The sequence below is a fragment of the Phascolarctos cinereus genome, unplaced genomic scaffold (assembly GCF_003287225.1).
Source record: "Phascolarctos cinereus isolate Bilbo 61053 unplaced genomic scaffold, phaCin_HiC Scaffold_4;HRSCAF=312, whole genome shotgun sequence".
In the NCBI taxonomy this organism is placed as follows: domain Eukaryota; kingdom Metazoa; phylum Chordata; class Mammalia; order Diprotodontia; family Phascolarctidae; genus Phascolarctos; species Phascolarctos cinereus.
Genome location: NW_027555847.1, coordinates 208,388,585 through 208,411,917, shown reverse-complemented (window position 1 = coordinate 208,411,917; position 23,333 = coordinate 208,388,585). Strand labels below are relative to the sequence as shown.

At 38.0% G+C, this 23,333-nt stretch overlaps 2 protein-coding genes across 2 annotated transcripts in view; one reads left to right on the top strand and one right to left on the bottom strand.

Annotated features, from left to right (window-relative positions):
* TMC5 (transmembrane channel like 5) overlaps positions 1-23,333 on the bottom strand; it is a 104,229-nt gene that overhangs the window by 22,752 nt on the left and 58,144 nt on the right. Inside the window, exons 14-18 of the mRNA XM_020965266.2 lie at positions 18,969-19,066; positions 12,122-12,217; positions 10,988-11,063; positions 10,649-10,782; positions 7,502-7,675 (exon numbers count right to left, since the gene is read on the bottom strand). Of these exons, the coding sequence (XP_020820925.1) occupies positions 7,502-7,675; positions 10,649-10,782; positions 10,988-11,063; positions 12,122-12,217; positions 18,969-19,066 (578 nt within the window). The remainder of the gene's footprint in view (positions 1-7,501; positions 7,676-10,648; positions 10,783-10,987; positions 11,064-12,121; positions 12,218-18,968; positions 19,067-23,333) is intronic.
* GDE1 (glycerophosphodiester phosphodiesterase 1) overlaps positions 1-23,333 on the top strand; it is a 116,557-nt gene that overhangs the window by 67,163 nt on the left and 26,061 nt on the right. The gene's annotated exons all lie outside the window — the stretch shown is intronic.

Here is a 23,333-nt window from a genome sequence, read left to right as displayed (position 1 = left end):
TGCTTTCTGATGGTTTAGGAAAACAATTGTGCTTTGTTTTACACCTCAGGTATGTTCAGCAATAGTTGTGTGTATAGGAGGTAGATAAAGGAAAGTTATTTGATCAACTAGAGAAGTTTACAGCTCCTTTATTTGGAACTTACTTGATGATAATGATGATGATGGTGATGATGGCTAACATTTATATAGCGCTTTTAGGTTTGCAAAGCACTTCACAAAAACTATCTCATTTGATTCTCACAACTCTGGGAGCTAGGTGCTATTATCCCTATTTCATAGATGACGAAACTGAGGCAAATGAAGATAAGGAACTTACATGGAGTCACACAGCTAAAATGTATCTGAAGCCAAAATTTGAACTTAGGTCTTCCTGACTCCAGGACCAGTGCCACACCTACTAGGCCACTAAGCTGCCTGGGCTTACATCTTTCTCTAGTGGAGTGCCACTGGTAACCTCCTGGAGATTAAAAATATCACCTGGATAATAGAGATGATTTGATTGAACCAGTCTATTAAGTCAGAATTATTCTTTTTGGCTGAACTTATTTCAGAGGACCAATCAGAGAGTAGTAAAACTGAGAAAAGCCAAGAGCACTGTGGTGGAGATAGGGAAGTTTCCTCTACCAGAAATTGATAATGGTTCCCTTAGGGCAGAGCTACAAGAAAGTTGTGCATAAGTTCGTCTGAGAAGGCAAGTCCCTGGACTTCTAATTCCTGGCCTCAGACTTGAAGACATTGTGACTTAACTTCCCAGACAGCAGCTACAGAGAGGGGTACCATGCAGTACAAGTGGCAGGAGTTGCTGAATCCTAGCCTCCAAAATAAAGAAGAGATTTCTTGGGCAGCATGATTCCATAATCTGAACTTCAAGCATGAGAAAGAGGAGCTTCAGAAGTGTTAGTCACAGAGTTGCCTTGTCAAACACCCCCAAGTTTGAGAGTTCCAAAATCCCATCTTCCAGAGAGTTCTTTGGGCATCATTAGCCTTTTCAGGAGAAAAAATAATTAGTATGAGGTCCCCTGGAGCAATAAGAACAACAAAGGACTAAAGCACAACGTGAGGGTGCAAAAGATCCCGACGTTGCTCTCTGCTCTTACTGTGAGGTGGTATAAGGTTGGATGTTTGTATGGGCCTCTGAGGTAAGAGTGACATTTACTGGAATGTTAGAAAGATGCTCATTTAGCAACCTAAAATGTGCTTCTCTTCCAAGAAGGAATCCAAGTCCTTAGGGTACTACTGTAAGGCTGGATACTATATGGGTCTTAGTAATGAAAGGACTTATGAAATGCTGGGGGGTTTCTTTCTTAGGAATCTCAAATTTGTTTCCCTTCCCAGTATGTGGGACACACTGAAAAGGGAAGGAGAGTCACTTGTGCTATTTATGTGCTCCTCTGAGTCCTTTATAGGGCAGCTAGGTGACACAGTCAATAGGGCACTTGCCTGGAGTCAGGAACACCTCAGTTCAAATGTCAACTCAGACCCTTATTAACTATATGATCTAGACAAGTCACTTAATCCTGGTTGTCTCAGTTTCCTCATCTGTAAAATGAGCTGGAGAAGGAAATGGCAAACCATTCCAGTGTCTTTGCCAAGAAAATCCTAAATGGGGTCATGAAGAGTCGGATATGACTGAACAACTGAGTCCTTTATGTTGTTTTTGGATTTTCTGTGGGGTAGAATAAAAGCTGTTCTGTAACTGTAGCTGATGGTTACATTGAGTGCTTATATGGGAGCTAGAGATTCTTTTATCCCCATCTGTGGAGACCTAGATCTGAACTATATTTGGATATTACCTAGAGCGAACTTTGGCTAGGAGCAAAGCAAGTCAAAGAATTCTGGGTTGAGGGGAGGGGGCTTCCTCCAGGATGTGGTGTATATGCATCCAGATCTCAGGTCCTGGACTATTTGTCACATGTGTAAATGTATTGTACTTCAAATACACAGGGTAGTTCAATAGCTTAAGAAATCTAATGTCAGGGTAGTATAATAAATATAAAAGACTGCACCAGGAGTTAGAAGAGCAGGATTCTAATCCTAGCTCTACCAGTGACCTTATTCAAGTAAATTTACTTCTCTGGGCCTCAGTTGCCTCATCTGTAAAGTGAAGCAGTTGGATTAGACCATATCTAAGATACTGTCCAGCTTCACTTTTCTATGCAGTAAATAACCACACTCTATATTTTGCTTAAATTCAGATCTGCATGCAGCAACTTTGTTTAAATGGGGACGGGGCTACAATCGTAGCAGAAAATGTTTAGACTTGTGATTCAGAATCACTGATTTGACAAATGCCATCCAAACAGCCCATCTAGCCACACTGTAAGAAATCTGAGTGAGCACTCAGTCCTTGCATTTGAACAGCTGAGGCGCTGCCTTTTAATATACGGTATCACACAGGCACACCACCGCAACACCTGCCAAAACCTTCAGCCACAGTGATACATGGTCAGCACTGTAAAGAACGCAATCTTGTGCAAAGCCATTGAGTGAATGAAATACTATCATTTCACCAAAGCCTAATGCTGCACATTAGACAATGCTGCCTAATTTTAGAGGTGGTTGATGGTGTAGTGAATAGAACAAGAAAGTCCAGAAGAACTAAGCTCAGACCCAACCTCAGATACACTTTGTGTGACCCTGGGTAAGTCACTTAATGTGTTTACCTCAGTTTCCTCATCTGTAAATTGTGGACAATAATAACACCTGCCTTACAGGGTTGTAGTGAGAATCAAATGAAATAATATTTGAACAAGCCTTTAGAACAGTGCCTAGCACATGGTAGGTACTATATAAAAATGCTTATTCCCTTCCCCTGTTCCTTTCTCGGTTTTTCCTGAATCATCTTACCCTACTTTACCTATTCTTTCTACACCCACTTTGTACTGCTGCTAAGAACTCCTTCAGGATTTCTGCCTGACTTTGACTTTGTTTACCATTGTAGCCATGATATAGCAGAAAAAAAAAAGAGGGCTAAATTTGATATTAGAGGATATGGGTTCAAATTCTGACTGTCACTTTCTACTTAAGTAACTTCTGTGGAGTCACTGAACTTTTCTGGGCCTCAGCTACCTCACTTGTAAAATAAGGGAATTGGACTTCATGGCATCTAGTCCTTTTCAACTTTAAATCTATGATCCTATGAATTCTGCCTTGACCTCAAAAGACTTTCTCTCTTTGTCTTCTTGAACCTTTAGGGGACCCCCAGTACCAGTGGGAAGGTGCAGAGAAAAAAAAATCAATAATATTAATAATGTCTGACACTTATGAAACCACTTGAAATGTACAAAATGCTCTACATATATTATTTCATTTGATCCTCACAATAGTCTTAGGAGGAAGTATCTCAGCTATTGAAGCTAACCTACTGCACAAATCTCCTCTACAATATTCTTTGACAGCACTGTAGTCAACACTTGCAGTGATAGGAAGCTCACTACTACCCATGAGGCAGGTATTATTATTATCCCCATTTTACAGATGAGGAAACTGAAGCTCAGAGAAGCTAACCAACCTGCCCAGGATTATTTGAGTAGGTAAGTTTCTGAAGTAGGATTTAAACCCAAGTCTTCATGATCCCAAATCTACTGCAACATCCAATATATTTTTCCATATGCCCAAGGAAAACAACCAAAGAAAGAGCCTACGTATCATAAGATACGTAGACAAGACTTGATCAATAATCCTTGTGTAGTGATTATGGGGAAAACTGCTATGCTTACTTGCTCTAAAAGGGGAACTCATAAGAGGTCAAAATATGACTGACTTTGGGAACAAGAAGGCTAACAGCATAGACTCAAATCACTGGCACTGCCATTAGAGTTCTTAATAGTAATACTGTTGGTTTGAAAAGCTTAGGCACTCTTATTAACACAATGACCAACAAGGATTCTAGAGGATTCATGGTGAAAAATGCAACCCACCTCCAGGTAGACAGATAATGGAATGGAGACTGAAGTGTGTATGTGTGTGTGTGTGTGTGTGTGTGTGTGTGTGTGTGTGTGTGTGTGTGTGTGTGTGTGTGTGTGTATAAACATACACACATATATCATATATATGTATTTAGATGGGGCTAATTGGGAATTTGTTTTCTTTGACTGTACGTATTTGTAATGATTGTTTTTCTTGCCTTCTTGAAGGTAAGGGGGAAGGAGAGAATTTGGAGCTAAAAATAAAATGAAATTGAATTTTAAAATTTTAGATAGTAATACTGTTGGAATGAGAGGCAACATAGAGAGAAAACTGGGTTTGAAGTCAGAAAGTCCTGTCTGTAACACATGCTGGCTGTGTGACCCTGAGCAAGTCATTAACCTTCCTAGACAGCTTTCTAAGACTGTAAGTCGCAGAGGAGTTCCTGATGTGTGTGGTTGGGGAAGTTTCTTCTCCTGAGAGTTCCCTAGTCCCCATCCCTAATGTTGCTAGAAAGCAGTGAAAAGTGTCTTCTATTATAACCAAAATTGTTTGGTAGAAGGTTTAGGAAACTCATAGCAGTGAAGGACAATTCTTGGGTTTTCATTACCTTTGACATTTATTCGCAGTGTGACACTAAACAACTAAAAAAAAATCATAGAATCTTGGATTTGGAAGGGTTTTGGCCATTAAAGCTAACCTCGCAATGCATACATCTCCTCTACAATATTCCCCAAAGGCCTCTACCTCAACATTTCCAGTGATAAAAAACTCACTATTTACTTCATTCTATTGTTGCACAGTCCTAATTTTTAGAAAGTTCTTTATTTTGAGATAGGATCATCTCCCAGTGACCTCCACTGTTTGGTCCTCATTCTATCTTGGAGCAGCAAAAAATAAATCAATCTATTTCTCTTTTACTCGGTAGATCTTTAAATATTTGAAGAGTTATCCTGTTATCCCTAGGTCTCCTTCCCTTGAGATGAATTCTCAGAGTTCCTTCAATTGCTGCTCACGTGGCATGGTTTTCAGATGACTCATCATCCTGGTTGCCTTTATCAAACTTCTATCAATTTATCAATGTCCTCTTAAAATCCAGAATGCTAAGCCTATTAAATTTAACTATTGTTCAGATGTTATCTGACCACAGAGCTGGATGCCACAGTGAATAAAGTACTGGACTTATAATTAGAAAAAACTTGATTTCAAATCTGACCTCAGACACTTACTAGCAAGTCACTTTAACACTGTTCGTCTCAGATTCCTCCACTGTAAAATGGGGATAATAATAGTACCTACCTTCCTGGGTTGTTCTGAGGATCAAAGGAGATAATATTTCTAAAGCACTTTGCAAACTTTAAAGGACCATATAAATGGTGGTGACCATGACATCATTAGGAGTAAGTTAATTAATCTTTGGACCTTAGTATTCATATCTGTAAAATAGAGATCCATGTGCTTTATCAACTTTGCAGAGTTACTATGAGGATCAAAGTGCTTAGAAAAGCATGAAAAAGTGTAATACTTTCATCAACATCACCACAGTTTGAGCACCAGCCTGTCAATGCACACTCCATCTCCCACCAATGTGTCTTTGCACTGGTGATTTCCCACACTTAGAACGCTCTCCGTCTTCACTTCCTTTTCTTAGAATCCCTGGCTTCCTTCAAAATTCAGCTCAAACGCCACCCAGGAGCTACCACTGAGAAGTAACCAATGCTGGTAGAACTTTCACCTCTAAAGTTACTTCCTATGTATTTTATATTACCTATTGATATACATGCTGTCTCCTTCATTAGAATAGGAGCTGAGGGTAGGGACTGTTTTTTGCTTCTTCTTTGTATCCCCAGCACTTAACCTAGCGTCTGGGACATAGCAAGCACTTATTAAGTGCTTACTGAATTGCTGATTGGTTAATATAATTAAAAAATAATGAATGCTCAGACCTTTTAACCCAGCTATCTCACTACTGGATACACATTCCAAGGAAATCAGAGACAAGAGAGAAATGTCTCAAATAAACCAAACTATTAGAGGCAGCCAGGTGGCACAGTGGATAGAGTACCTGCCCTAGAGTCAAGAAGACCTGAATTCAAATCCAGCCTCAGATACTTACTAGCTATGTGACCCAGGGCAAGTCACTAAACCTTAATTGCCTAAAAAAAAAAGTTGAAAAAAACCATATATACCAAAATATTCATAGCAATGCTTTTTTGTTGTAGAACAAAACAACAATCCACAAAACCACAAAGTGAGAAACAGACTGGTGCAATAGAAATACTAACGCATTTGGAATTGGATCATTTGTGTTCCTAGCACTGGTATTTACTACCTGGGTCACCTTGATCCTCAGTTTCTTCACTTACAAAATAAGGACGGTGGGCTAGATGATCTCTCAGGTCAAGTCTAGCTCTATATCTATGATTTGGACTATGTTCTAAGTTCCTCCTGGGAAGTAGGAATTGTTTCATTCATTGCATTTTTATTGCCAGTGTCTTGCCCATAATAGGTGACGAACAAATGCTAATTGATTAGTGATTCTGTGGTCCTATGAGCATCTATCAATTCGGGAATAACTAAACAAACTATAGAATAAAACACTTTTAAAAAAGCAATGGGCTCTTGGGGGCAGCTAGGTGGTGCAGTGGATAGAGTACCAGCCCTGGATTCAGGAGGACCTGAGTTCAAATCCAGCCTCAGACACTTACCACTTACTAGTTGTGTGACCCTGGGCAAGTCACTTAACACCATTGCCTAACCAAAAAAAAAAAAAGCAATGGGCTCTTAAAGGGACTGTATTTAAATTGGTTTCTCTCATACATCAATACAAATAGTAATACCTGATATTTATATAGCACTTGAAAGTTTGCAAAGTGCTTTACATATATTATCTGATTTGAGTTGATCGATATGATGACCAAGCCATAACGATATTTTTTAGTAATAAAAAAAACAACTGGGACTTGTATAGCATGTTCAACTCTTCAAAGCACTGTTCAAAAGATGTTGGATCTCATTCTGTCCATCCTTTAACTAGTTGGATAGGGCAGGCAGTATTATTTCCATTTGCCTGAGGTACAGAGGCAGCAAGTGGCTCAATGAATACAGTACTAGTCTTGGAGTCAGGAAAACCTGTGTCCAACTCTGCCCTCAGACACTTACTGGCTGTGTGACCTTTGGCAAGTCACTTAACCTCAGTCTGCCTTAATCCATTGGAAAAGGAAATGGCAAACCACTCCCATGGATAACATTGGCATGCTATGGTCCAAGGAGTCAAGAAGAGTCAGAGATGACTGAAGAACAATAAGAAATAGGTGATATTTCCATTTCTGAGGTACAGAAATGTTAAATAATTTGCTTAAGGTCATGGAGTTTGTTAGAGGTATAGTTTGAATGAGAAGTCCCTTCTCCTAATGCCAGGTCCTTTGCTCTTTCCACTAAACTCAAGCTTACCAGGGCCTTATGTATCAATCTTTTTTTTTCCCCTTATATGTCAATCTTCAGCAAGCTATTTCTTCTACCCTCTCTCCCACCCACAGTCCTATCCCCAAAGTTTTAATTTTCCCCTCTTATTTTAATTTCTTGTTCTACTTACACGACAATGAGGGTGAGGATGAAGAAGAAATGCACACTCCCGATGAGATTCCGATAAATCCACACTACCCATAAGTAGCTAGGTCTGTTGCTAAGTATCTCAATCCATCCATAGATTGCATGGATGATGGAAGGCAGGCCTTGGAAAGGACCACACTGGGCTGAAGGCTTCAACCTGAGCAGAAAAGGAAAATGAGGTAGATTTGGTTCTAAAATGACTGTGTCTTCTCTGATATCCCTGCTGTCATTATTTTACTGGTATTTGACTTGTTCTGTAAACCTGAAATCAAAGAGATTTCTCAGCCATGGATGCAGATGAACAACTGCTGAAAAGTTAAGAGTTCTCCTAATATAGTAATAATATTAGTAATGTTATAATTAATAATAAATAACATCTAATATTTACATAGCATTTTGCTCTTTATGAAGCACTCCCTTCCTCTCTACTGAGTACTACTCAGCTAGATGGCGCCGTGGGTAAAGTATTGGACCTAGAGTCAAGAAGACCTGATGACTAATGTGGAAATATGTTTAATATGATTGTACATATATAGCCTATATCAGCTTGCTGGCCATCTTGGGGAGGGGGGAGAGGAAGTAGAAGAAAACTTCGAACTCAAAATCTTATAAAAGTGAATGTTGAAAACTAAAAGAAGAAGAAGGTGACGAGTTCAAATGTGGCCTTGGACATTACTAGCTGTGTGCTGTGTTACCTTGGACAAGTCATTTAACCTGCTTTCTCAGTTTTCTCAATCCCCCTCCCAATGTTCATGTGAGAATCAAATGAGATAATATTTGAAAAGTGCTAAGTGCCTGTCACATATGGGTGCTCAATAAATGTGTGCTACTTTCCTCCCTTTCCTCTTAAGAGAGACAATAAAAGTATAATTATTATTATTATATATATATATTTTTGGAAGTGGCTTTTATGTGCCAGGCAGACAAAGCTTAAGTGATTTTTCTAGGGTCACACAGCTAGTAAATGTCTGAGGTGGGATTTTAACTCATCTTCCCAGTAATGCGCTGGATGCAGCCAGCCCATTTGGGCTTATGTGAGCTGATGGTTAAATTTTCAGTGTGCGCATTTTTCCAGTACAAGTATTATTAGCCCTAATTTTACAGATGAGGAAGGAGGACATTTATGACTCTCTCATGAATACACAGCAATTAAGGGGTAGAGCCACCTTCTGAATCCAGTCTTAGAACTTCAAGTTCAATGCTCTTTTCACTACACCATGCTGATCATACCCTTTTTTTGGTCACTTTGAGTTTTATTGATGTTTTCTTTTTACATTACATATATTTGCAGGATGTCTATACTTTGTTTGGGGTCTTTTACAATGAAGTAAAAGTTAAGTAAAACTAATAACATAGTGAACTCATCTGAAAGTGCATGCAACCTTTCACATCTGTAGTCTCCTCCTTATCTCTTTATCTTTTTTTTTTTAATTAATAGAAGTCTATTTCCTTTCTTTCCCACCTTCTACCCCACTGGGGTGGGGCAGCAGAGGGAACAAATGAATTTCTTGCAATAAATATGCATGGTCAAGCAAAATAAATTCCCCAATGGCTGTACCCTAAAATATTTATAGCTCAATCTGTATCTTTATTGACTCCATAACAGGTAGCACATTTCATCATCAGTCCTCTGAAATCATAGATGGTCATTGTAGTGATTGTAGTTCTAACAGCTCTCAAAGTGGTTTGTTTTTACAGTGTTGTTGTCATTGTACAAATTGTTCCCCTAGTTTTGCTAATTTCATTCTTCATTAGTCCACAAATGTCCATAAAATTGTTCATTTTTATAATATTGATGTTACAGTGCAAATTGTTTTTCTGCCCATACTTTTAAGAGTAAAAATAAGATATGCCCTTAGGCCTAAGTACTTTTCCAATAGTAACACCCCCCCCACCTCCTTCTTCTACTTTACCAAATTGTGCTAATCAACATGTACTAGGGTACTAGGGACTTGACTGAAAAGAATTTAGTTCTAGGATTGCCAATTACCCTGGATTCACAAAACTGATCTCTCTTAACTTATTATGATTAATAATTCCATGTATATAGCACTTTATAGGTTAAACACCCTTCACTTCACAGTGCTGCAAGGCAGGTAGTAATAGTAATTTCATCCCGATTTTATAGATGAAATAACTGAGGCTCAGGTAAGTAAATAAAGTAACTTGCTTAAGGTCACATGATTAATAAGCTAGATCACATCTAGTCTGATCTATTGGCCTTTTTCTTGAGTATATTCCATCCATTCTTGGGAGCACAGGAAAGAGAGAACATAAAACATTCCCTGACTTGACAACAAAGAAGAGCTGAAGGATCTCGTACCATATGGGCTAAAAAGTTGTGAAAACTTAGATGATAAAAGTTAATGAGGGTCATTTTTAGTTTTATTTGTTAATTAATAGTTGAGATAGGTTTCTCTTTCCTTCCCTATCCTTTAAAAAAATGTTGTGAACTGAGATCAAAGTGCTTAATGTCTTCACGAGGGGGAAGTGAGAGAGGAAGGGAGAAAATTTGGAACTCAATTTTTTTAAAAATTGAAGGTTAAAAACTGTCTACACATGTAATTGGGAAAAAATATTATTTTAAAAAAATATTATGAGGTATATAACCTATATTGGATTATTTACCGACTCCAGGAGTGGGAAAGGGAGGGGAAGGAGGGAGAGATGGTATTTGGCACTCAAAACGTTAAAAAAAAAAAGGTTAAAAATTGTTTTAACATATAATTGGAAAGAAAAATAAGACATAATAAAATGTTATGAGAAGAAACTTGATGTGGTATATGGAGAGCTGGCCTCAGAGTCAAGAAAACCTGGGTTCAAGTTCTATTTCTAACACATCCTGGCAAATCACTCAACCTCTTAATGTTCCAGACCAGTCTCTAAGACTTCAAGCTGAAAATGTTGGGTGCCAATCTGCACCCACAGCTAGAAGTTTCCTCACTGAGAGTTCCCTAAACGAATGAAATCATGGGCCTGATTTTTAAAAAGCCACAGCTATTACTGAAATATTTCAGTTTCAGTTAATAAGGAAATAGTAGCATTGCTTAGATTCTTTCCCCTCACTCCCTCCCCAACTCTTCCCCAAAATGGCATTTAAAACATCTGTAATCACAGAGTCATCTCTTACCTCCAGACAGTGATGGCTAGGACACATAGCACCCCAGTAAAAGATGGGAAAAACAGTAGGAAGATAAAAAGAGTCATCATCTGAGAGGCACGCCAGACTTTGCTTGGAGGCAGACAGTTCATCATTAAGCTGATCTGAAGGAAGAGTGATACAATCTCCTATCAATTTCTTTATATGTCTTTCAAACCTCAACTTTTGGTGTCCGATTGACTCCCTTTCCCTTTGCCCTCTTCTCTCTAATGCATAAATAGATGCAGTGTTGAGAGATGCCTTTCCCTCCTTCAACCACAACACTAAACCATGTTTGGTTTCACTGGTGGGTTCCAAGATATCACTTACTCTTTTGACATTAAGCATGATGAAGAGTGTGATCATGTGGATGAAGGGCAGCAGAGGAGAGAAAAAGATGCCAATCCTGCAAAGAGAAAGAGGGTCATTACTTTCCCATAGTATACTCAATAATAGTAGTTAACATTTATATAGCACTTTAAGGTTTGCAAAGTGCTTTATATATATTATTTCATCTGAGCCTCCTAATAACCTATTATGTTCTCTTATTATTTCCATTATACAAATAAAGAAACAGGATCAGAGAGTTCAAATGACCTGCCCAGGGTCATGCAGCTACTTAGTAGCTGAGTTAGAATTTGAACCAAGATCTTCCTAACTTTCTCAAGGCCAGAAAACAAGTCAGTAGGCAATTCTCATTTAGTAGAGAGTGTCTAAAATAGCATATTAAAAGCCATTGAAAAGAAGGGGTGGGGAGAGAAAGCAATCCCTAAGTGGTTCAAGATATCTAGCAGCAGTTCCACTTCATCTAGGAGCCACCCTCCCCCCTGAATTAAAAAAAAAATCTACCACCTATATTGTCAAGAATTAAAATGTACGGGAAGCCTAGAGATGGGAAGATTTAGGGGAAACACGGCATCTGTCATCTTCAAGTATCTGATAAGTTGTCATGTGGAAGAAGGACCATATTTGCACCTAGCATAGTGCTTAGAATACAATAGGTGCTTAATTAATGCTTGTTGATTGATATATTTTTTTGGGGGGGAGCCCTGGAGATCCGGCCTCAAAGGGCAGGACTAGGAGGAATGAACAGAAAGTTGCTAAAAGGAAATTCTGATTTGGCATGAGGAAAAAAAATCTCAACAATTAATGGACCCAAAATAGATTGGGGCTATCTTGGGAAATAACTTATCTACAAGAGTTATTCAAATAGATATCGGCTGAATATTTGTCAGAAATGTTGTAAACAAAGTTCCAACTTCAGTTTGTACTAGATGACCTTTTGATTTTAAGAAGTTATGAAATATAGGTTACTCAGTACAGATGCTATGACCTAATTTTGACATCACATTCTTCTAAGATACTGTAGCGTGATGGGAATCCCACAGGATCTGATAAAGAAGAGAGATTGTCCTTGATCTAACTGATGTCTCCTCCTAACACTACCCTCCCCCTCACACTTACCACAGCAGGGTCTGTGTGTAGATTAGCTCTAAAACATTCCTGGCAATATCAAACTCAGGCACACCAAGGCTTTTAATCAATTTAGTCCCAATGATTCTGTAAAATGAGAAAGTTGAGAATCTATAGGAGTCCAGAAATCCCAAGAAGAAAAAAAAAGATACCTAGCTATTTCTATAGGACCATCGCGACTGATCTGCAATAAAGGTGGAAAGTGCTCTGCAAACTAGTTAAACATGTATGATGGGAAGTATGGAACATATATAATTTTGCTGTTTTCTGAGGCAACAGAGTGATACAGTGTTGGACTTAAAAATCAAGAAGACCTCGTTTCAAATCCTGCCTCAGATATGTATTAGCTCTATGATATCAGCGGCTAGGTGGTGTAGTGATTAGGAGGGCCTGAGTTCAAATCCTGCTCACACATATATTAGCTGTATGATCCTGGGTGAGTTATTTAACCCCTGTCTCAACTATAAAATGAGGATAATGATACCACCCCTCCCAGGGTTGTTGTGTGGACCAAATGAGATAATATTTGTAAAGCACTTAGCACAGTGCTAGGCACATAGTAGGTGCTTACTAAATGTTTATTTGCTTCCTTCCCCAGAAAAATCAATTAACCTCTCTGTGCCTCAGTTTCCTCATCTGTAAAATGAGAGAATTGGATTAGATGGCTTCTGATGTGCCTCCAAGTTCTGAATGTTTGATGCTAGGCTTACAAACACAGTGAAAGTGTGACATTATTTTAAGTAAAGGACCTTCTAAATTGTTAAGGCAAAGTGCTAAATAAAATGCTTTTTAAAAAACTTGATTTTTCTAAGTTGGCTAAACATTTTCCCTATTTACTTGACAAATCCTTCCTCCCACCTCCAAACTTTCAGCCCACCAACAGGACACTTTTTCCATAAATTCAGAGTTAGTGGCCTAGTAGGTTCAATAGAATTTTCCTACATTAGACATCTTAAAATTTGTCACCAAGACTCAAAAAAATCAGGGTTTAAAATTTGGCAAGAATCTGTACCTAGGAAGCTAGATAGATCTCTATCTTTTATATAATTAATAAATTTATTCCTTATTTTTTAGTTTTCAACAATCTCTTCCATAAGATTTTGAGTTCTAAATTTTCTCCCCATCTCTTCCCTTTCCCCCACACCAAGACAGCATGTAAATTGAAATAGGTCAATATATACATTCATATTAAACATATTTTCACATTAGTCATGTCCTAAAGAAGAATTAGAACGAAAGGGAGAAACCATGAGAAAGAAGAAACAACAAAAAAAGGGAGACAGAAAGCAAACAGCATGCTTCGAATTGCATTCAGACTCCATAGTTCTTTCTCTGGATGTGGAGAGCATTTTCTTGCATTGCTAAGAAGAGATAAGTCTATCAAAGTCAGTGATCAGACAATGTGACTGTTATTGTGTACAATGTTTTCCTGGTTCTGTTCACTTCACTAAGCATCAGATAACTTCCAGATTTTTCTGAAGTCTGCCTGCTCATCATTTCTTATAGCACAATAACATTCCATCACATTCATACACCACAACTTGCTCAGTATTCCCAATTTACAATTCTTTGCCACCACAAAAAAGAGATGCTATGACTATTTTTGTACATGTGGGTCCTTTCCCCATTTTTATCTCTTTGGGATACAGACCTAGAAGTGGTATTGCTGGGTCAAAGGGTATGCAGAGTTTATAGCCCTTTGGGCATAGTTCTTAAATGCTCTCCAGAATGGTTGGATCAGTTCACAACTCCACCAACAAAGCAATAACGTTCCAATTTTCCCACATCTTCTCCAACATTTATTATTGTCCTGTTTTGTCATGTTAGCCAATCTGATAGGTGTGATGTGGTACCTCAGAGCTGTTTTGATTTGCATTTCTCTAATCAATAGTGATTCACAAGCAATTTTTCATATGATTATAGATTGCTTTAATTTCATCTGAAAACTGCCTGTACATATCCTTTCACCATTTATCAATTGGGGAATGACTCATATTCTTATAAATTTGACTGAGTTCTCTACATATTTTATGCCAATGATTTATGTGGGTTTGTTTGATCTCTACCTTTTTAACAAAGCTCTGAGGGTCCTAGAGAAGGGCAAAGACCTATTTTTTTTTTAAAAATCTCTTTCACAGTACCTCTGTACTATGCATTGTATACTTTCCACCTAATGAACATTTAATAAAAATTGTCAACAGAGACATTTTGTCTTACCTTTATATACATAATGGATCAATATGTAACACAGAGATGAGTCTGGGCAGGACTAGGCAAAGAAAATAATGCCAGGACTATATATAATAGGTGTATATATACATATATATATTCTTTACATGTATAACATATTATATATGTGTATATAAAGAGTTTTACTTAAAGGATGAATATTTACAAAAATTTTAAAGTGTCCAGATTAACAGAAGAGGAAATAAAATGCTTAACCTCATTTCAAAAAAAGAATTTGGACAAGCCATCAATGAACTCCCTAAGAAAAAATCTCCAGGGCCAGATGGATTTACAAGTAAATTCTATCAAACATTTACAGAACAATGAATTTCAACACTATATAAACTATTTGGGAAAACAGGTGAAGAAGAAGTCCTACCAAATTCTTTTTATGATACAAATAGGGTGCTGATACCTAAACTGGGAAGAGCCAAAACAAAGAAAATTATAAACAAATTTCCCTAATAAATATAGATGCAAAAAATTTAAATAAACTATTAGCAAAGAGATTACATCAACTTATCTCAAGGACAAGACACTATAACCAGGTAGGATTTATGTCAGGAATACAGGGCTTGTTCAATATTAGGAAAACTATCAGTATAATTGACCATATCAACAACAAAACTAACAGAAATCACATGATTATCTCAATAGATGCAGAAAAAGCTTTTGACAAAATATAACACACATTCCAATTAAAAACACCATAGTAAGGGGCAGCTAGGTGGCACAGTGGATAGAGCACCGGCCCTGAAGGCAGGAGGACCTGAGTTCAAATCTGGCCTCAGACCAAACACTTGACACTAGCTGTGTGACCCTGGGCAAGTCACTTTACCCCAACTGCCTAAACCCCCCCCAAAAAACCCACTATAGTATAGGAATAAATGGAGTCTTCCTTAAAATGATAGGTAGCATCTATCTAAAACCATCACCAAGCATTATATGTAATGAGGATAAGTCAGAAGCATTTCCTGTAAGATCAGGAGTGAAAGGATGTCCATTATCAACACTATTATTCAATATTGTGCTAGAAACATTAGCTTTAGCAATAAGAGAAGAAAAAGAAATTGAAGGAATTAGAATAGACAAAGAAGAAACAAAGCTATCACTCTTTCCAGATGATATGATGGTATACTTAAGAGAATCCTAAAAAATCAACTAAAAATTTCTTGAAATAATAAACAAATTTAGCGAAGTTGTAGGATATAAAATAAACCTACATAAATCATTGGCATTTCTATATATTACTAACAAAGCCTAGCAGCAAGAGATAGAAAGAGAAAGTACATTTAAAGTTATTGTAGACATTATAAAATGTTTGGGAGTCTACCTGCCAAAACAAACTCTAAAACTATATGAACAGAATTATAAAACACTTTTCACACAAATAAAGTCTGATCTAAATAACTGGAAAAATATCAGCTGCTTGTGGGTAGGCTGAGTTAAAATTAAAATGACAATTCTACCTAAATTAATTTACTTATTTAGTGCCATACCAATCAAACTACCAAAAATTATTTTATAGAGCTAGGAAAAATAATAACAAAATTCATCTGGAAGAACAAAAGATCCAGAATATCAAGGGAATTAATGAAAAGAAATGCAAGGGAAGGTGGCCTAGCCTTACCAGATCTTAAATTGTATTATAAAGTAGCAATCATCAAAACTACTTGGTACTACTGGCTAAGAAATAGAGTGGTGGATCAGGAGAATAGGTTAGGTACACAAGACACAATAATCAATGACTATAGTAATCTACTGTTTGATAAACCCAAAGACTCCAGCTTCTGGGATAAGAATTCACTATTTGACAAAAACTGCTGGGAAAACTAGAAAACAGTATGGAAGAAACTAGGCATAGACCAACATCTCACACTATATACCAAAATAAAGTTAAAATGGGTACATGATTTAGATATAAAGTCTGATACTGTAAGCAAACTGGGAGAGCAAGGAGTAGTTTGCCTGTCACACCTATAGAGAACAGAAGGACTTGTGAGCAAACAAGAGATATAGAACACTATGAAATGCAAAATGGATGATTTTGATTACATCAAATTGAAAAGTTTTTGCATAAAGAAAGCCAATGCAACCATGATTATAAGGGAAGCAGAAAGCTGGGAAAGAATTTTTACAACCAGTGTCTCTGATAAAATATGTAGAGAACTCAGTCAAATTTATAAGAATGTGAGTCATTCCCCAATTGATAAATGGTGAAAGATATGTACAGGCAGTTTTCAGATGAAATTAAAGCAATCTATAATCATATGAAAAATTGCTTGTGAATCACTATTGATTAGAGAAATGCAAATCAAAACAGCTCTGAGGTACCACATCACACCTATCAGATTGGCTAACATGACAAAACAGGACAATAATAAATGTTGGAGAAGATGTGGGAAAATTGGAACGTTATTGCTTTGTTGGTGGAGTTGTGAACTGATCCAACCATTCTGGAGAGCATTTAAGAACTATGCCCAAAGGGCTATAAACTCTGCATACCCTTTGACCCAGCAATACCACTTCTAGGTCTGTATCCCAAAGAGATCATAAAAATAGGAAAAGGACCCACTTTAAGTCCTTTCAGTGTTAAATAGGGTACAAAAATATTTGTAGCAGCTATTTTTGTGGTGGCAAAGAACTGGAAATTGAGAGGATGTCCACCAATTGGGAAATGACTGAGAAAGTTGTGGTATATGAATGTGATGGAATACTATTGTGCTGTAAGGAATGATGAGCATGCAGACTTCAGAAAAGCCTAGAAAGACTTACATGAACTAATTCTTAGTGAAGTGAGCAGAATCAAGAGAACACTGTATACAATACAATAACAGCAACGTTGTGCAATGACTAACTTTAATAGACTTAGATGTTCTCAGTAATGCAAGGATCTAAGGCAACTCCAAAAGACCCATGATGGAAAATGCTATCCATATCCAGAGAAAGAACTATGGAGTCTGAATGCAGATCGAAGCATACATACTATTTGCTTTCTCTATTTTTTGTTGTTTTTGTTTGTTTGTTTGTTTCTTCTTTCTTGTAGTTCCTCCCATTGGTTCGAATTCTTCTTTACAACATGACTAATGTGAAAATATGTTTAATATGAATGCATATGTAAAGCCTATATCAGATTGCAAACCGTCTTGGGGAGGGGGAGGGGAGAGAGAGGAAGAAATTTTAAAACTCAAAATCTTATGGAAGTGAATGCTGAAAACTAAAAACAAATTAATTAGTAAAAAAAATAGGAAAAATAAAGTTATACCTTCCTATCTTATCCTATCAAAAAACCCCAAATTGATATCCTTTGAAAATGGACATGTTAATTTTGGCCCTGTTACAAAGTTGAGATCACCATTTTACATTTGTAGAATCATTTCAAAGAGCTTTCCTTATCTATAATCTTAATTGAGCCTTATGCCAAACCTATAAAGCAGGCAGGTTGGCATTATTATTTCCCATCAAGCCTAGAACTAAAATCTGATCTCCTGACTGCAAGTCCAGGGCTGCTTTTTTCCTCACAGTTTCATATTCTAGATGGAGATATTATTCTTCTTTATCATAAGCAGATGAACAAATAACCTTTTATGATCTCTTTCAGATAAAAAATAAATACACATCTGACTTCCTGAGGTTGTCTTGGCCAGAGGTAGCAAACATTTGGGACAACACTGCTGAGTTGAGTGGAACCAGATTAAAATGTAAATGAGAAATAGTTAACAAAATAAATAAAAATGCAACGTAAATAATGTTAAAAGGTGGTTTTCTAAGTTAATATCTTTCCTGCAGGGATCCTTACGTTAATGGCCCCCACTTCTATTTGAGTTTGATTCCACTGGTCTAGGCCAGTCCTTTACTGTAAGCTACTTTACTGTCCTCTCTAGCTATACAGGATGTCTAGGAAGGGAGACAGTTCTTAATCTCCAAACTATAAAACTATTTAATAAATGGAGGCAGAGCATTGATTCTGGTTTCAAATCCCATCCATGATGCTTATAAATTGTGTGACCTTGGGTAAGTCAATTTTCCTTCTGGGGTAAATCAGTTTCCCCATCAATAAAATGAAAAGGTTAGACTAGAAGGCTTCTGCGGTTGCTGTCAGCCCTACATCTATGATCCCGTCAGTGCTATAATTGATAGAAACCGGAATACATATCTAACAACTAGGCTCTCTTGGGGGGGAAAATGCACATATACTTTTAAATTTGATCTGCATTTTCAACACTTTCTTAAGTCTAGATGATCAACAAAACAATAAATCAAGCCCTGATTTGTAGCAATTGCTGATTTCTGAGGTGTAAACGTTCACATCGAAAATATGACAATTGAATCTGAAAGTCAGTTAGAGCTGGTCCAAGCATACCAATGATTGTAACAAACTTCCTGCGGTGATGCATTTATAGCAGCAGGGTGACGAAATAGATTAAGTAGGAACAAATAAGCAAATGTATTTAACTAACGAGGGAAGGAGAAAAAACAAAAGGGAAATGTAAAGATTTCAAACAGCATGTGCTTTTAGGAATGTAAGGAAGCATTTACTTCCTGATTCATTTCTGTACAAAAGGTTTCCATTTCTACCTCCCATTTCCAACAAGAGAAACAGATTTACCTTCTCAAAAACTCTCCAAAAATGGAGTCAAATAAAGTAAAGAAAAAATTCATCATGAGGAGTCGGTAGATATCCTGGCCAATAAGTGTTTCCCAGCACTAAAAAGCAAACGAAGAGTTAATGTGTTCAGTAATGTTCTTCCAAATTTCTCTTTTCTTACACAAATGGAAATCACTAATTTACAACCTCATAGTACCCCAATCTTCAGGAAAATTGAGGAGAAAGCAAGGTTTGTCTTCAGTGGCCTTCCACTTTTTTCTTGTCTTTCCTCTTTCCAATATTCCATGTACCATCCTTCCCCAACCCAGGCCCCCCCTCCTCAGCAGAACCCCATGCTCCAAAACTATTGCTGTTCTCCTCTGCCCCTAATCACACATATCTTACCTATTTTAGGTCCTATCAATCCCATTTGGGCCTTGCTTTCTGTAACTAAATGGAACTGAGGAATACAAATAAAAGCTCCCACATATGATATCCATTTTTGACACGAGGACTTTGTTACATCAACTCAGAGTAAGGTGAGAATTACAGGGAGGTCTTTCCCGGGTGCTTCCATCGATACTTTCCCTACTTGCCTTCTATATCTATCCTTAATGCCTTCCAGGAAATGAAGGCTTCTCTTCTTTCAGGACAACCTGACAACAAATACAGCCTATACACCCAGAAAAGTACTATCTCTTTTGCAATAATCACCTTGACATACCACATACTTATTCCATTGTTCAAAATACACCAGGAACAAGGGACCACCTTAGGACCTGTCTTGAGAATCTGGGCATATTCTTTTGAAGAATCTTCAATTTTGGCAAATCTGTGTCTTTTGAGGTTGTATTACTATTTTCTTATTAATTAATTTATTTTTAGTTTTCAATATTCACTTCCACAAGATTTTGAGTTCCAAATTTTCTCCCCATCTCTCCACTCCCTCTATCTCAAAGAGGCCTGTATTCTGAATATCACTTTCCCCAATCTGCCCTCCCTTCCATCACCCCCCTCCTCCTATCCCCTTCGCTTTCTATTTTCCTATAGGGCAGGATAGATTTCTATACCCCATTGCCTGTATATATTATTTCCCAATTGCATGTAAAAACAATTTTTAACATTCATATTTAAAACTTTGAGTTCCAAATTCTCTTCCTTCCTCCCTCCAGACCTACCCTTATTGAGAAGGCAAGCAATTTGATATAGGTTATACATGCATTTCCATAACAGTCATGTTGTGAAAGACTAACTATATTTTCCTCCATCCTATGCCGCCCCTCCCCACCTTTATTCTACTCTGTCCTTTGACCCTGTCAAAATGTTTTCTTCTGGTTACTCCCTTCCCAATCTTCCCTCCCTTCTATCATCTCCCCCTCTCTTATCTCCTTTCCCCTTATTTTCCTGTAGGCAAGATAGATTTCCATATTGAGTGTGCATGTCATTCCCTCCTTAAGCCAAATCCAATAAGAGTAAGATTCACTCATTCCCCCTCAACTCCCGCCTCTTCCCTTCCACTGTAAAAGCTTTTTCTTGCTTCTTTTATGTGAGATAATTTACCCCATGCTACCTTTCCCTTTCTCCTTCTCCCAGTATAATCCTCTCTCACCCCTTAATTTTATTTTTTAGATATCATCCCTTCATATTCAACTCACCCTGTGCCCTCTATCTATACATATTCCCTCCAACTACCCTAACAATGAGAAAGGTCTCATGAATTACAAATATCATCTTTCTGTGTAGGAATGTAAACAGCTCAACTTTAGTAAGTCCCTTATGATTTCTCTTTCCTGTTTACCTTTTCATGCTTCTCTTGAGTCTTGTATTTGCAAATCAAATTCTCTATTCAACTCTGTTCTTTTCATCAAGAATGCTTTAAAGTCCTTTACTTCACTGAATGTCATTTTTTTCCCCTGAAGGATTATATTCAGTTTTGCTGGGTAGGTGATTCTTGGTTTTAATCTTAGCTCCTCTGATCTCTGGAATATCATATTCCAAGCCCTCTGATCCCTTAATGTAGAAGCTAATAAATCTTGTGTTATCCTGATTATGTTTTCACAATACTTGAATTGTTTCTTTCTGACTGCTTGCAATATTTTCTCCTTGACCTGGGAGGTGTGGAATTTGGCTATGATATTCCTAGAAGTTTTCATTTTGGGATCTCAGTCAGGAGGTGGTCAGGGAATTCTTTCCATTGCTATTTTACCCTCTGGTTTGAGACTATCAGGGCAGTTTTCCTTGATAATTTCTTGAAAGATGATGTCTAGGTTCTTTTTTTGATCATGGCTTTCAGGTAGTCCAATCATTTTAAAATTATTTCTCCTGCATCTATTTTCCAGATCAGTTGTTTTTCCATTGAAATACTTCACATTGTCTTCTACTTTTTCATTCTTTTGGTTTTGTTTTATAATTTGTTGGCTTCTCATAGAGTCATTAGCTTCCATTTGCTCCATTCTAATTTTTAAGGAATTTTTTCTTCAAGTGAGCTTTGGGATCTCCTTTTCCATTTGGCAAATTCTGCTTTTTAAGGCATTCTCCTCATTGGTTTTTTGGACCTCTTTTGCCATTTGGGTTATCTTCAGTATTTTTTTGGGTCTCCTTCAGCAAGCTGTTGACTTGGTTTTCATGATTTTCTTGCATCATTCTCATTTGTCTTCCCAAGTTTTCCTCTGCTTCTCTTACTTGCTTTTCAACATCCTTTTTGAGCTCTTCCATGGCCTGAGACCAATCCATATTTTTCTTGGAGGCTTTGGATGTAGGAGCTTTGACTTTGTTGTCTTCTGGTTGTATGCTTTGATCTTCTTTGTCACCAAAGTAAAATTCTAGAGTCTGAGTTTTTTCTACTGTTTGCTCATGTTCTCAGCCAATTACTTAATTTTTTTGGGAGGGTGCGGGGGCTACATAATGGGGTTAAGTGACTTGCCCAGGGTCACACAGATAGTAAGTGTCAAGTGTCTGAAGCTGGATTTGAACTCAGGACCTCCTGACTCTAGGGCCAGTGCTCTATCCACTGCTTCACCTAGCTGCCCCCAACCCTACTTGACTTTTTAACTCTTTGCTAAGGTAGGGCTCTGATTCCAGTGTGGAGGGTGTACTGTCCCAAGCTTCAAGGGTTTTGAAAGATACTTCTAGGGACCTGTAAATTTTCATTTCTTTCAAGGTGGTATGATCAGGGGCGAGGTGTTTACTCCTTTCCCGGCCTGTACTCTGGTCTATGAGTGACCACAAGCACTTTTTTTCTGCCTTGGAACTGTGAGGAAGATTCTCTCTGTACCATTTCCACAAGCTCAGGGCTCCTCCTTGCTCCAGGACTGCCACCCAGGACTGCGACCCAGATCCAAGCATGGGCAAAGCAAGAGAATCCTGCCTCAGTGCCAGCAAAGAGATCCCTACAATGCTCCTCTGATTAGCTACTCGATTCCCCCACTGTCTGTGGGTTAAGAGCTCTGGAAGCAACTGCTGCCCCTCTGGCAACTGGCCTGGGGCTGCACTAGGGCCAGGACTAGACTGTGCTCTTCTCTCATCCAGGTCTGACAGATTTTTTCCTACTGACCTTCTAAGTTGTCTTTGGTGTTTGTGGGTTGAGAAGTCTGGAAACCACCATAGTTGCCCATGATTCAGTTCCCTGAGGCCTGTTCCAGATTCACTGCCTGCACAGCCCATGTTCAACTGTGCTCCTCTCTCAGCCCAGACCTTTCTGATCAACCAGCCAGGTTGTGTTGGGCTAGAAATTTGTTTCACTTTGTCTTTTTGCGGGTTCTGCTGCTCTAGAATTTGTTTAGAGTCATTTTTTACAGGTATTTGGAGGGGTTTGGGGAGAGCTCAAGAAAGTCGCTGCTTTTATTCCACCATCTTGACTCTGCCACCCAACTGTTTTTTTTTAACAGCCAAAAGCTATCAGAAGCTAAATCTGGTAGCTGCTCTAAAACAAGAGGCAAAAAGTCATGTATAGTTTACTACAGCAGCAAATAAGAGTAGTCTAGCCCTACAAGACTAACATTCTTCTGACCTACATAATTTGCATTTAGTCAGAATTTGCCCCAAGGCAAATTTTGGCTTGTATATAAAGCCAACTCTCTCATTTCCCTGTTATTTCAGGGACTGGTTCTTTCTGCCTTCCTGTATCCAACCACCTTGTTGGCCTAAGTACTCTCAGAGTCAGCTTGACTCAGCATTATGTCTTCTCAGATGACTATCATTCTACCTTCTTGCAATTCTTCCCCCCGCCCCAACTCTGCCGCAATCCTTGGGCATTAGTTAGTCTTCGTTAATGAAATAGGTCTCTTAGCAAGACTCATAAAAGAGTCCTAGAAGCAGTTCCAATCAAGTTCTAAAGACTTTTTTGAGCATGGCAGCTTTGTTGACATAACCATATAGCCTATCTAT